At 37.3% G+C, this 12,242-nt stretch overlaps 2 protein-coding genes and 1 long non-coding RNA gene across 3 annotated transcripts in view; 1 reads left to right on the forward strand and 2 right to left on the reverse strand.

Annotated features, from left to right (window-relative positions):
- LOC125476747 overlaps positions 1–9,766 on the forward strand; it is an 18,598-nt gene extending 8,832 nt beyond the window's left edge. The window contains exon 2 of the long non-coding RNA XR_007258051.1: positions 9,620–9,766. This is a non-coding gene — a long non-coding RNA (uncharacterized LOC125476747). The remainder of the gene's footprint in view (positions 1–9,619) is intronic.
- On the reverse strand, positions 2,675–6,312 carry LOC103952512 (12-oxophytodienoate reductase 2-like). Its single transcript, XM_048583201.1, has 5 exons — positions 5,894–6,312; positions 4,533–4,673; positions 4,303–4,433; positions 3,679–3,843; positions 2,675–3,410 (listed from the first exon to the last, which is right to left on the reverse strand). Exons 1-5 carry the CDS (start codon positions 5,968–5,970, stop codon positions 2,818–2,820), a joined length of 1,107 nt encoding a protein of 368 aa, XP_048439158.1. The 5' UTR covers positions 5,971–6,312; the 3' UTR covers positions 2,675–2,817.
- Positions 7,943–10,988, reverse strand: LOC103952520 (putative 12-oxophytodienoate reductase 11). The gene is made up of 5 exons (XM_048583199.1): positions 10,702–10,988; positions 9,624–9,764; positions 9,364–9,494; positions 9,029–9,205; positions 7,943–8,832 (listed from the first exon to the last, which is right to left on the reverse strand). The coding sequence occupies exons 1-5, from the start codon at positions 10,788–10,790 to the stop codon at positions 8,240–8,242; spliced, it is 1,131 nt and encodes a 376-aa protein (XP_048439156.1). The 5' UTR covers positions 10,791–10,988; the 3' UTR covers positions 7,943–8,239.
- Positions 10,989–12,242: the final 1,254 nt, after the last annotated feature.

A 12,242-nucleotide genomic window follows, 5' to 3' on the forward strand; every position in this document is an offset into this window, starting at 1 on the left:
TATAGCTCAAGTGAGTTCTCTCAATACCTAAGGGAATGTCGAATACGTCATCAGTACACTTGTGCCAACACACCACAACAAAATGGTGTAGCTGAGAGAAAGAACCGGCATCTTGCATAAGTCTGTCGAAGTATGCTACATGCAAAGAACGTACCGGGAAGGTTTTGGGCTGAAGCAATGAGGACTGCAGCCTTTGTAATCAACAAACTTCCTCAACCAAGGTTAGGATTTGTTTCTCCCTTTGAGAATCTGTGGAACATAAAACCTACAGTTAGCTATTTTCGAGTATTTGGCTGTGTATGTTATGTATTTGTTCCCGATCATTTACGGAGCAAATTTGACAAGAAAGCTGTTAGATGTATCTTTGTGGGATACGACAGCCAGAGAAAAGGGTGGAAATGTTGTGATCCAACAAGTGGAAGGTGCTACACTTCACGAGATGTGGTGTTTGATGAAGCGTCTTCTTGATGGTCATCAGAGAAGGAAGTGCTACCAGACTCTAGAGAATTTGGAGAAAAGCTGCAACAGAAGATGGGGGAGCATACTATCCAACTCCAACCAAGTTCAAATGAATCAGGAAATCCAAATAACGATGATGTCGAATAGAGAGTGACTCAGAATCCTTGGCAAACTGGCATGTATCAACAACCAGACGAAGAAGGTGGGCCTAGTGTACCGGAAGAATCAACTCCACAATCTCAACTCCGAAGGTCAACAAGAGCACGGAGACTAAATCCCAAATACGCCAATGCAACCATAATTGAAGAAGCAACAGAACCTGAGATGTTCGAAGAAGCATCACAGAGTTCTGAGTGGATGACAGTTATGAAAGAAGAGCTTGATGCACTTGAGCAAAATCAAACTTGGGATCTGGTACCAAAGCCAAGAGATGTCAAACCCATATCCTGTAAGTGGGTTTACAAGATAAAGCGTCGTCCAGATGGGTCAATCGAGAGGTACAAGGCACGACTAGTAGCTCGTGGTTTTTCTCAACAGTACAGACTAGACTATGATGAAACGTTTAGTCCAGTGGCAAAACTTACAACAATACGAGTCCTACTTGCACTTGCAGCTAACAAATATTGGAATCTATACCAAATGGATGTGAAGAATGCTTTCTTGCATGGAGAGTTAGATCGGGAGATCTACATGATGCAGCCAATGGGCTTTAAAAGCGAAGCTCATCCTGAGTACGTGTGCAAGTTAAGGAAAGCACTCTACGGTTTGAAACAAGCACCAAGAGCGTGGTACGGTAAGATTGCAAAGTTTCTAACACAAAGTGGTTATTCAGTAACACCTGCAGATTCCAGCTTGTTTGTCAAAGCCAATGAAGGAAAGCTAGCTATCGTGCTAGTGTATGTGGATGACTTGATCATAACCGGTGATGATGAGGCAGAAATTCTTCGGACGAAGGAGAATTTATCAGTCCATTTCCAAATGAAGGAACTTGGCCAACTCAAGCACTTCCTTGGTCTAGAGATTGATCGCACACAAGAAGGAATATTTCTCCGTCAGCAAAAATATTCCAAAGATTTATTGAAGAAGTTTGGAATGCTCGAATGCAAGCCAATTTTGACACCGATGGAACCAAACGCCAAAATGTGTGCACATGAAGGAAAAGATTTGGAAGATGCGACAATGTATCGACAATTGGTAGGTAGTCTGATCTACTTAACCTTGACTGGACCTGACATTTCTTATGCAGTTGGTGTGATGAGTCGGTACATGCAAAATCCAAAGAAGCCTCATTTGGAAGCAGTTCGACGAATACTGAGATATGTGAAGAGTACAATTGACTATGATCTTTTGTACAAGAAAGGTGAAGACTGCAAGTTAGTTGGTTACTATGATGCTGACTATGCGGAAGATCATGACACCAGGAGATCAACAACTGGGTATGTGTTTAAGCTTGGTTTTGGAACCATCTCTTGGTGTAGCAAGAGACAGCCAACGGTATCTTTGTCAACCACAGAAGCAGAGTATAGAGCAGCAGCAATGGCAGCTCAAGAGAATGCATGGCTGGTACAGTTGATGAGTGATCTACATCAACCAGTAGATTATCCAGTACCATTGTACTGTGATAACCAATCGGCCATTCGCTTGGCGGAAAATCCAGTCTTTCATGCAAGAACTAAACATGTGGAAGTGCACTACCACTTTATCAGAGAAAAGGTTCTACAAGAAGAGATTGAGATGAGACAGGTCAAGACGAATGATCAAGTTGCGGACTTGTTCACAAAAAGTTTAAGTACAGGCAAGCTCGAAAATTTTCGCTGTCTGCTAAGCACAGTGCAAAGAATGAGAGCTGACATTGAGGGGGAGTGTTGAGAATCAATTAGGTATGGCTGAGTGCTCAGCACAATTAATCAATGTCACAAATGTTAGGTATGGTTGAGTGGAAAAATTAGGTGCAATTAATGGGTTTTGTGTGGTAGTAAATAATCTTAGTTTAATTAAGTGTGTGGTGTAGCTTTCATTTGGTTTGCTATAAATACCCAAGTCCCCAAGCATTGTATATCATCCAAGGAAAAACAAAGCCTAGAGCTAAATAAGAAAAGCTTTGCTAATTAGTTTGTTTTGTGAGCTTTCTTTAAGAGTGTGCTCTATTTTCTTCTTCTTGAGATCATTAGAGTTATCTTAGATACTCTTCTTATTCAACAAACCCTCCCAAACATTGGACAATACAATACTAGATAATGCAATAAGATACAACAGTACAATACAATATAGTTGAAAACAATCCATCTAAGATAGTACAGACTCAATCGGATGAATCAAAGGAGCCCTATTGTTCAAGCTTCCATCTTTGCGGTAAACTTAAGTGGTGGCTTCAAGAAATGGATAATCAGTGTAACCAATGACGGGATCATGTATGTAGAATGTCTCTCTGTTGTACTTGTTTAGAGGAGCATTAAGTTCAAATCTCTTTGGCAAATCCGGATTCGCCAAGAAAATACGGCCATAAGCAATAAGATCTGCACGGCCCTCGGCCACAGCACTGTTTCCATCTTCCCTGTCATAACCACCAGCAGCAATGAAGGTACCATGGAAAGACTTTCTCATGGGAAGAAGACTCTGGTGGGTTTCAGCTTTTTCTCCAACTGTCTTCATCCTCGGCTCAACCATGTGGCAGTACACGATTCCATATTTGTTCAAGGCATTGGCCATATAGAGGCCTAATTCTTTTGGATTTGAATCCCCTGAGTCCATATAGTCAGCAAATGGAGATAATCTAATTCCAACTTTATCTGCTCCTATTTCGTTAGCAACAGCTTCAACAACTTCCAGAGGCAGGCGGCAACGATTCTCTAGAGACCCACCATATTGGTCTGTTCGATCATTCACATGATCTTTCAGAAACTGATCTAGAAGGTAGCCATGCGCCCCATGAATTTCAACTCCATCGAAGCCTATATAGCAAATTAACAATTTCAACATACTGACGGTATTAGAACCTTAAGCACTGTCGCTGAATTACCAAACAAATAATGGTTAGTTAATATGTAGTTCAATATCAAGATGTGAGGGGGCTTGCAGCTCGCCCAGGCCAGAGTTTGAAGAATCCCCATCCCATCTCTAACTACATTTCTCTGATCAAACACAATTTATTTTGCACAAGCTTTGAAGCAAATTGAGTTGTTGTAAATTTTGTTTCATTTTAACGTAAAGACAAATTACCAGCTTCAATAGAATTCCTTGCAGCAAGTCTAAAATCATTGACAATTTGTGGAATTTCATCTGTCCTTAATCGTCTTGGAGGCGTGAATTCAGAATCATCAATGCCATTTAATCGTATCGGCTTGTCAGTAGAAGATATTGGAGCTTGCCCATTTGGTTGATAACCTGTAAGCAAGGAGAGAGAATTACAAACTGAAGTCTAACGACAGTAACAAACATCCACAGTAGCACTCTTTTAAGTGGGAATCCTTTGTTACAAATTACTATAAAATCGCTTGGTCTGATGAACCACACGTGCTATATATACTAGTTCTGAATTCTGAGTTATGTTAACATCAAACTTCGTCCCATCCAATAATAATAATAACAATGCTTCCGAAATAGCAAGGTCATAAAAGTGGTGCCTTCTTATGGGTTATGTTAAAAACACCAACTCGGAACTTAACAAGTCCAAGTTTTATCGTCATTTGAGCAACAATGTTGTCAATTACAATCACTCGCTCCTTCTGATGCATACACCATTATGTTATACATCGAACTTCTTAATCGGTCTAATTATTCACTCATGTTAACAAAGCATTCTATGGTAAAAGTGAGGTCATAAAGGTTAAGTCAGAAACACACCGCTATTAGAAACCCTTCCAACATGCCAAATCTGACAGAAGAAGACGCCACCTTTAGCATGAACAGCATCAACAATGGGTTTCCAGGCTTCAACTTGCTCCTTTGTCCATATACCAGGTGTGTGCGGGTACCTTCGTATATTAAAGAAACAAAGATTTCATCAAACTTTGAAACGAAAGAAGCACCCTCAAATGTTTGTTAGTCTATAAATCTACTGTTGTTGAAATTACCCTTGAGCTGTGTCGGAAACTCCAGTGGCTTCGGCTATGAGAAGACCCCCGTTCGATGCTCTCTGAGAGTAATATAAGATAGCATGTGGTTGAGGAACATTGTTGTATGATCTCTGTCTGGTCAATGGTGCTAAAACAATTCTGGAAAGGAAAAAGAAATTGTAAATTATAAATACAGAGTGAACAAGACGGAATGTGGCTGAGGAACATTATCGAATGATCTGTATCTAGTCGTCAACGGTGAAAATACAATTCTAAAGAGGAAAAACATATAATAAACCATAAATACAACCTTCAGACTTTGTAGGAAGCCTTAGTTTGCTAAGGCTCCTTGATAACAAATTCGATTTTAGTTTTCTTGTTTTAGTTAAAAAAGAGAAACGAGGGAGGAAGAAGGAATTTGGGACGAAAAAGTGTGAAATAAAAACTTGAATCGTAGACTATCTGAATTTGCTTTATGTTCTTCATTTTTTATATCATTCCATGCACGTTTTGTCCCTCATCCATCCCTTCCCCCTTTCTCCTCCTCCTCCTCCTCTTCTATCATGCATTTTCTCTATCTTTCACTTAAAATTAAAAACTAAAAATCAAATACGAAATCGTTACCAAACATAACCTAAACAAAGCAATGTCTTACGAAGTGACCATGGCCGAAAGGACACTTAATTTGTAACGATCAGTTACATCTATTTTCAAGGATTAATCAATGAAATAACTCAAATGTACTATTGTTTTCCTTTAATTTGTAACATTTGTACTATTTTATAGACGAAGATACAGTTATAAAGACACTTCTTGTCTCCTTCCCAACATCTGTACTATTTTATACCAACAGAATACTTTCCGGATTCTTTTGGTGAAGATTTTGAAGATCTGTTCATCGTAAATCGTACGGTCAGTTTTTGTCAAATACTGATTGTATTTAATTTTAAATAAAAATATTTAAAATAATTTCTAACTCACCATGTACGATGAACGGACAAGATTTACAGATCCGAGATCCTCACAAAGAGGATCCGGATTCTATTTTATAGACAAAGATACAGTTACAAACACTCCTTGTCTCCTTCCCCAAATCATTCTTCTTTTTTGTATAGCTATATTTGACACACACACATGAATAAACTACACAGTACGCTAAACTTGAATATAGACAAGCAGTAATTTCATCTTCTATTTTTCTTGTTAGCCAATAGCCATCTGCAGACCTAGCTACTCTCCGAATCCAAGTTCGGATCTCCTCTCATAGTTTTTTACAACATTATTAAAATAACGCCCGAATCAATTAAATTAAACAATTACACGACAGAGAAATTTAAAATAGTAAACAAATAGGAACAATGTACGAAAGTTTTAAGTACCTATGAGAAAGATTGAAGTTTCCCAATTTGTGGGGAGTGAGGAGAGGAATTGTGGGAGGTTGAGCAGCAGCAGACATCTCAGAATTCGAGTCGGTCGTCTGCCACCTGATCTTGCACTTGGCCTTTTGTACTGGATTCTGGGATGAAGGAAGGAAGGAAGGAAGGAATGAATGAATACAGGACCCAATTGGGTCTTTATACGTTCAGTAGGAGCTTAAAAGTCCGCCCTGCAGCTTTCCTCCACAAAAGTCAGAGAAGGCTGGGTCCCACATCTCCCCTCCCTTGTGTGGAGGTGGCGGCGGCGGGCGTCGGTGGGTGGATGATGGATCTCTCCAAAGCATTAATTAAACCGATTAGGTGAAGAGAGGTAGGAAGGTTTGATGAGGTCTGCAATTACGTTTGCGTGGGATGAAAATTCACCAGTTTTCCCCATGAAAAAGGACGTCCACGGAATGCGTGTGTAATGCTGGCCGCATGTCCATTTCGATTTTGCTTTTTCATCCTGCATTATTAGGCCACGGTTTGAATAGTATATTGTTTAGGTCCTTAAGGCCCTTCCCAACCAGAAGGATTAAAACATAACTCCGTCTAAAATTGTAATTTTGTAAAAAAAAAAAAAAAAATTTATATTAACAGTGTTAGATGATTTTCATATATTATCCTTAACCAAATGAGCTAAACATAACTCCATCAATTTCCAATGGATAGCTAGGCTATAATTCCATCGAGTTCACCAAGTCATCATTTGACTAAATGGTCATTAGGCTGGATAAATGTAGCCCCCTTCTTAACCATTTTTTGGGGCCCAACTCCTCTACTGCACTATTTGAGTCAAATTCAACAACTATGTTTGAAAACACCCAACAGAAATATAATTTAAATTAACCAATAAATTTAATACATAAACTTAAAACTAAATAATTATTGAGAGGGTTATGTTTAGCTACTTCGGTGACGGTATATAAGTATAGCCCGATACTATTTAATCATTTCGGTTGAAGATTGCCTAAGGTCATAATTTTGAGGATGTGTGAGACTAAATGCATATTAGTTACAAAATAGTTACAAAATTATATTAGTTTAGATCGCTTGAAATATTTGGCAACTTAATAAAGAAAAACCAACTTAAAATCCCTGAAAACTCATTTTCTTTTTTGTTTTATTAATTGTCAAATATTTAAGCTTCTAGATACAAACTAATATAATATTATGGCTAAAAAGAAATAAAAGGCTCCAATCAAGTAGCATTGCACGATTACAATGGAAAATGACAAAGTTGCTAGCTTTGTGCAAAAAATATATTATGCAGGTTCCCTAACAAGTGCTTTTAACACAATGGGCATACTCTCTTTCGTGTAAAACTTTCTCGAGAAATAAAGTTAAGATTTATTCAGATTGTTACATGAAAGAATTTTTTTTTTTTTTCAGATCACTATTTTTCTATAATCGTAATTTTTTGGGAATATAGATTCATTTTGAGGATGAATTACGTTTTTTTTATGAGGGTGTATTCAATTGGGATTTAAAATTTTTTTTTTAATGAAACTATGGGTATTCAATCAGGAATTTAAGTGATTCTCTAAAATTCAAAGTGTATTCAATTAGAATTTTAAGATAGTTTATTAAAATCCTTAGAAATCCGGGTGTATTCAATTAGGATTTTAAAAAAGTTTATAATATTTCAGGTGTATTCAATTAGAAATTGATTTTAAAGAATTGGAGAAGGATGAGGAATTTGAGGGAATTTGAGATATTTTATAGTGTATTTTAAGCATCCACAAATCTCATCTCTTCCCATGAGATTTCGAGGAAATTGAATAAAAATTTATATGGAATCTCTACAAATCAATTAAACTCCATAAAAATCCAAGGATTTATAAATCCATTAAAATTTCTCAAATTCTCAATTGAATATAGTGACAGGTTTCAATTGAAAAATATGTTATGCAGAAACTTACGAATCAAAGATATATCGGAAAGCCAGATGAACAAATGTACAGTCAAACGTCTAGAGATTAATTATACTGTTAATTTCCAATAATCACAATATAAGATCATCACAAACTATCTTTACTAAACTCATTGGCATGGCATGCAATCAGTTAGCATGTTCAAGTAACCACAAGCTACAATACTACACTTGAACTTGATACAGATTGAACAATGCAGAAACTTATCATACAAATGAGAACTTTACAATGTCGTCAGCCAACTTCTGCCCCTCGATTTGTTATTTTCTCTAGTTATCCAAACCGTGCAAGAAAAGCAACAGAAAACATGTACGCAGAATAATGCGAGAATTTCAGAAAGATAAGAGTGTATAAGCTTCCATATGCTGCACGAATCCTATGCAGTGGTGTCAAGGAACGGATAATCAGTGTAGCCAATAACCGGTTCAGACACGTAGAAAGTGTTTCTGTTGTACTTGTTCAGAGGAGCATTAAGCTCAAACCTCTTCGGCAAGTCTGGGTTAGCCAAGAACCAACGACCATAAGCAATAAGATCTGCACGGCCCTCAGCCACAGCATTGTTCCCATCTTCCCTGTCATAACCACCAGCAGCAATGAAGGTACCATTAAAAGCCTTTCTCATGGGTACAAGACTGTGGGGGCAATCACATTTTTCTCCAACTGTCTTCATCCTAGGCTCAACCATATGGCAGTACAGGATCCCATATTTGTTCAACGAATTGGCCAGATAAAGGCCCAACGCTTTCGGATCTGAATCCCCTGATTCCATATAGCTGGCAAATGGAGATAATCTAATTCCAACTTTATCCGCTCCTATCTCATTAACAACAGCTTCAACGACTTCCAGAGCAAATCGACAACGATTCTCCAATGATCCCCCATATTGGTCTGTTCGATCATTCACTTGATCTTTTAGAAACTGATCAATAAGGTATCCATGGGCCCCATGAATTTCTACTCCATCAAAGCCTGTATATCAGACAAACCATTTCAGTGCACCAAATATTATTTGTAATCTAGCATGAACTATTGTCACACATCTAGTTAAACTGCAATTAACGTCTTTAACTACATTTGTAAGATTAGAGATGGTTTGTTTGCTTCTGTTGAAAGTAATTTTCAGTTCTCGCTAATTTTATTTCGTACTTAAGTAAAGACAAATTACCAGCTTCTATAGCATTCCTTGCAGCAAGTCTAAAATCATTGACTATTTGTGGGACTTCATCTGTCCTTAATCGCCTTGGAGGAGAAAAATCAGCAACATCAATGCCATTGGATCGTATTTGGGGGGTTAGTGGCTTGTCAGTAGAAGAGATTGGAGCTTGCCCATTTGGCTGAAACCCTGTAAGAAAATATTGATAGAATCACAATCCGAAAGATTTCTATTACAGGAATATCAAGGCAGCTTTATGATGCTTCAATGGCCTAACTTTTCACTTCTGATCCAAAAGCTTTCAATGACACAAAGTGAAGTCATAAAAGCGTATGTTAGAAACGCACCGGTATTTGAAACCCTCCCCACATGCCAAATCTGACAGAAGAAGATGCCACCTTTAGCATGAACAGCATCAACAATGGGTTTCCATGCTTCAACTTGCTCCTTTGTCCATATACCAGGAGTATCTGGGTACCTTCGCATATTAAAAAAACAAAATTTTATCAAACTTTGAAATGAAGAAAGTACACATCTAAATGTATGTTTTCCATCTAAAATTTCACATAAAAGAAACTTGAAAAAAAGCTAATGTTTGTGAAGTTACCCTTGAGCTGTGTCAGAAACTCCAGTGGCTTCAGCTATGAGAAGACCCCCCTTAGATGTTCTCTGTGAGTAATATAAGATGGCATGCGGCTGAGGAACATTTCCGTATGATCGCTGTCTAGTCAATGGTGCTAATACAACTCTGCAGAAGGCAAGGAAGAAGTATATCATCAGAATACACCTACTACATGGCCTATGACATGTATGATATCATCAGATCTTGCTAAACAGAACAAGATTTAAGTAATACGACCAAAAATCCAGAAAGGAGATATACTTTCCGTAGCCAATTGCATTGAATACCAAAGATGAATTAAGTAATTTCCGGTCAAGATCAAGTACTAACTCAGGAGTGATGAGTGGTTCAGAGTTCACAACCCATGATGTACCATTTAGGTCTTGGGAAACGATATCAAATTGTATGTCAGTCAGTTCTAGGGATCATTTATGCATATATTTGGTTTCAAGGTCTGGGGCTTACAGAAAATTTCAGTAACATCTATCCTAATTTATTTTCTTTAAGAATTGACTACTTTAGTTGCTAAGATATAGTCACAACTTCAAAGATTCAACGGGTGTATACTGCACAAGTGCGTCTAGGAATTCGACAATCAAACAATCTTGAACAAAAGCAAGTAATTCATGGCCAACATCAAGACAAACTGACCCAAAAGTTGCAGCACATTATCTGTTGCAACTCAAACTCGCAAACAAAACCAGGGTTATCCAACCAATCAAACTAAACCAATTCCAAGCTTTACAATTCTACAAGTAATGTGAACATCCAAATGTTAAATAACAAGCCATCCTATCAAAGTTAATGCTTTTAATTCTGAAAATTCAGGATTCTTGCGTAGGCAAGCACAAAAACTGCCCAGTAACCTGCAACTTTGCCCAAAAACTAAGCAGTAATTTCATTTTTCTTGTAAGAAAACCGGGATTTTCTGCAACCCTGTTTCCAAATGAACAGAACCCAACAGCCCAAATCTCAACTGCTCAAGCAGAATAAGTCTACGAAATCAATGCAGAATGTAGAAGAATATAATCGTAGAAAAGATTGAGCGAGTGAGTTAAGTTACCTATGAGAAAGATTGAACTTTCCAAATTTGTAAGGAGAAAGGAGAGGGATTGCGGGACCAGCTCCTTGAGCTTGATTAGTGGTAGCCATTTCAATTCAACTGGGTTCAGAGCTCGACCCTGAGTTTTGTGTTTGGTTTTTTATTTGATCTGCTCTCACGTTGGGTATTTATGCGTTTCGGGAGAGGCGGAAGAGGGCTAGCACAGTGGGATGACTGACTGGCTGACTCCATCTGGGTCCACGTCGCCTTCTCCTCCACCTTCCCCTTCCCCTTAAAATGGGGCAGATGCAGATTTTCAGTGGTTGGCCGGGCGGCTCCGTTTTCAAATCCGTTTTTTTTTTTTATTTCTGATTGATACCTTTGACGACGTTTGCAATTACGTAATCGTCTTTCTTTTTTTTTTCTTTTCTTTTTAATATAAAAGGTGTCGTATCTTATGTGTGACAAACAAGTTTTCTTCTTCCTCCGATAGTTTCGATATCAAATGAAAAGATAACATGTTTTTGGCTTCTACGTTCATGGAAAATGCTCAGAAAACTGTCAAAACTGAGACTTTCTATGTACTTTTTCTCACATCATTTTTTTTTAATAATAATTTATAGTATTAGTATGAAAATTAAGTAAAACTGCAATGTGTCAAAATACTCAAGAATTTTGATTTAAAAGAATCTCCTTAACATTTATCTTACATTAAATAATTTGCCAAAACTGAAGAATGAGGATCTTTTTCGGACATTCTTTGTGAGGATCCTGAGAGTCTTCAGATCGTGTCTATTCATCGTACATCGTGCGTTCAGAAATTATTTTAAATATTTTTATTTAAAATTAAATATGAATAATAATTGATGAAAATTAACCGTATAATATCAATAAATGAACACGATTTAATGATTCGTAAGATTCTTCCAAAGAGAATCCAAAAGAGGATCCTCGTTCAAAACTGAATCGATTGACAAACTCAAGAATAGCATTATTATGAAGTCGTCATGCGGACACCACCAATGACCGCCTACAATATGGACTTTCTTTTATGAGTATTTTACTTTTGAACAAATAATTGCATCCATGCTTTTTAGTTCAATTTTTTATTTTTTGACTCAAAACCTTTCCTTTGACTCTTCATCTGCAATGGGATCTCATTCGTCACTTATTACCAAGGGCCAGCTTCACTTTTGCTAGAGTAAATGATTTCGAGGGGTTGGATTGGGGAAGAGTAATGGTTATTTATCATAATCGTTTATGTTTTCATTCGCGTAATTAGATTTGGTATTCGTATCGTGTTTTTCGTGTTTATGTCGTTTTCGTGTCATACATGATAGTTTAATAGATCGTGTCGTGTAAAACCTGTTAAAATAAACGGGAAAATATGGCCTGACCTAAAATCGATCCGTTAATATTATCAGGTAATATGACCCGACCCATTACCCGTTAAGAAAATATATTTAAATCAAAAATAATGAAAATGAAAAACAAAAAAATGTAAAACATAATACTAAATTAGTATATACATACCACATTGTCACATAAATATTCGTTCAAAA

Source organism: the organism of the source record quoted next, unplaced genomic scaffold, assembly GCF_019419815.1.
Source record: "Pyrus x bretschneideri cultivar Hongxiangsu unplaced genomic scaffold, Pyrus_bretschneideri_v1 Contig2, whole genome shotgun sequence".
In the NCBI taxonomy this organism is placed as follows: domain Eukaryota; kingdom Viridiplantae; phylum Streptophyta; class Magnoliopsida; order Rosales; family Rosaceae; genus Pyrus; species Pyrus x bretschneideri.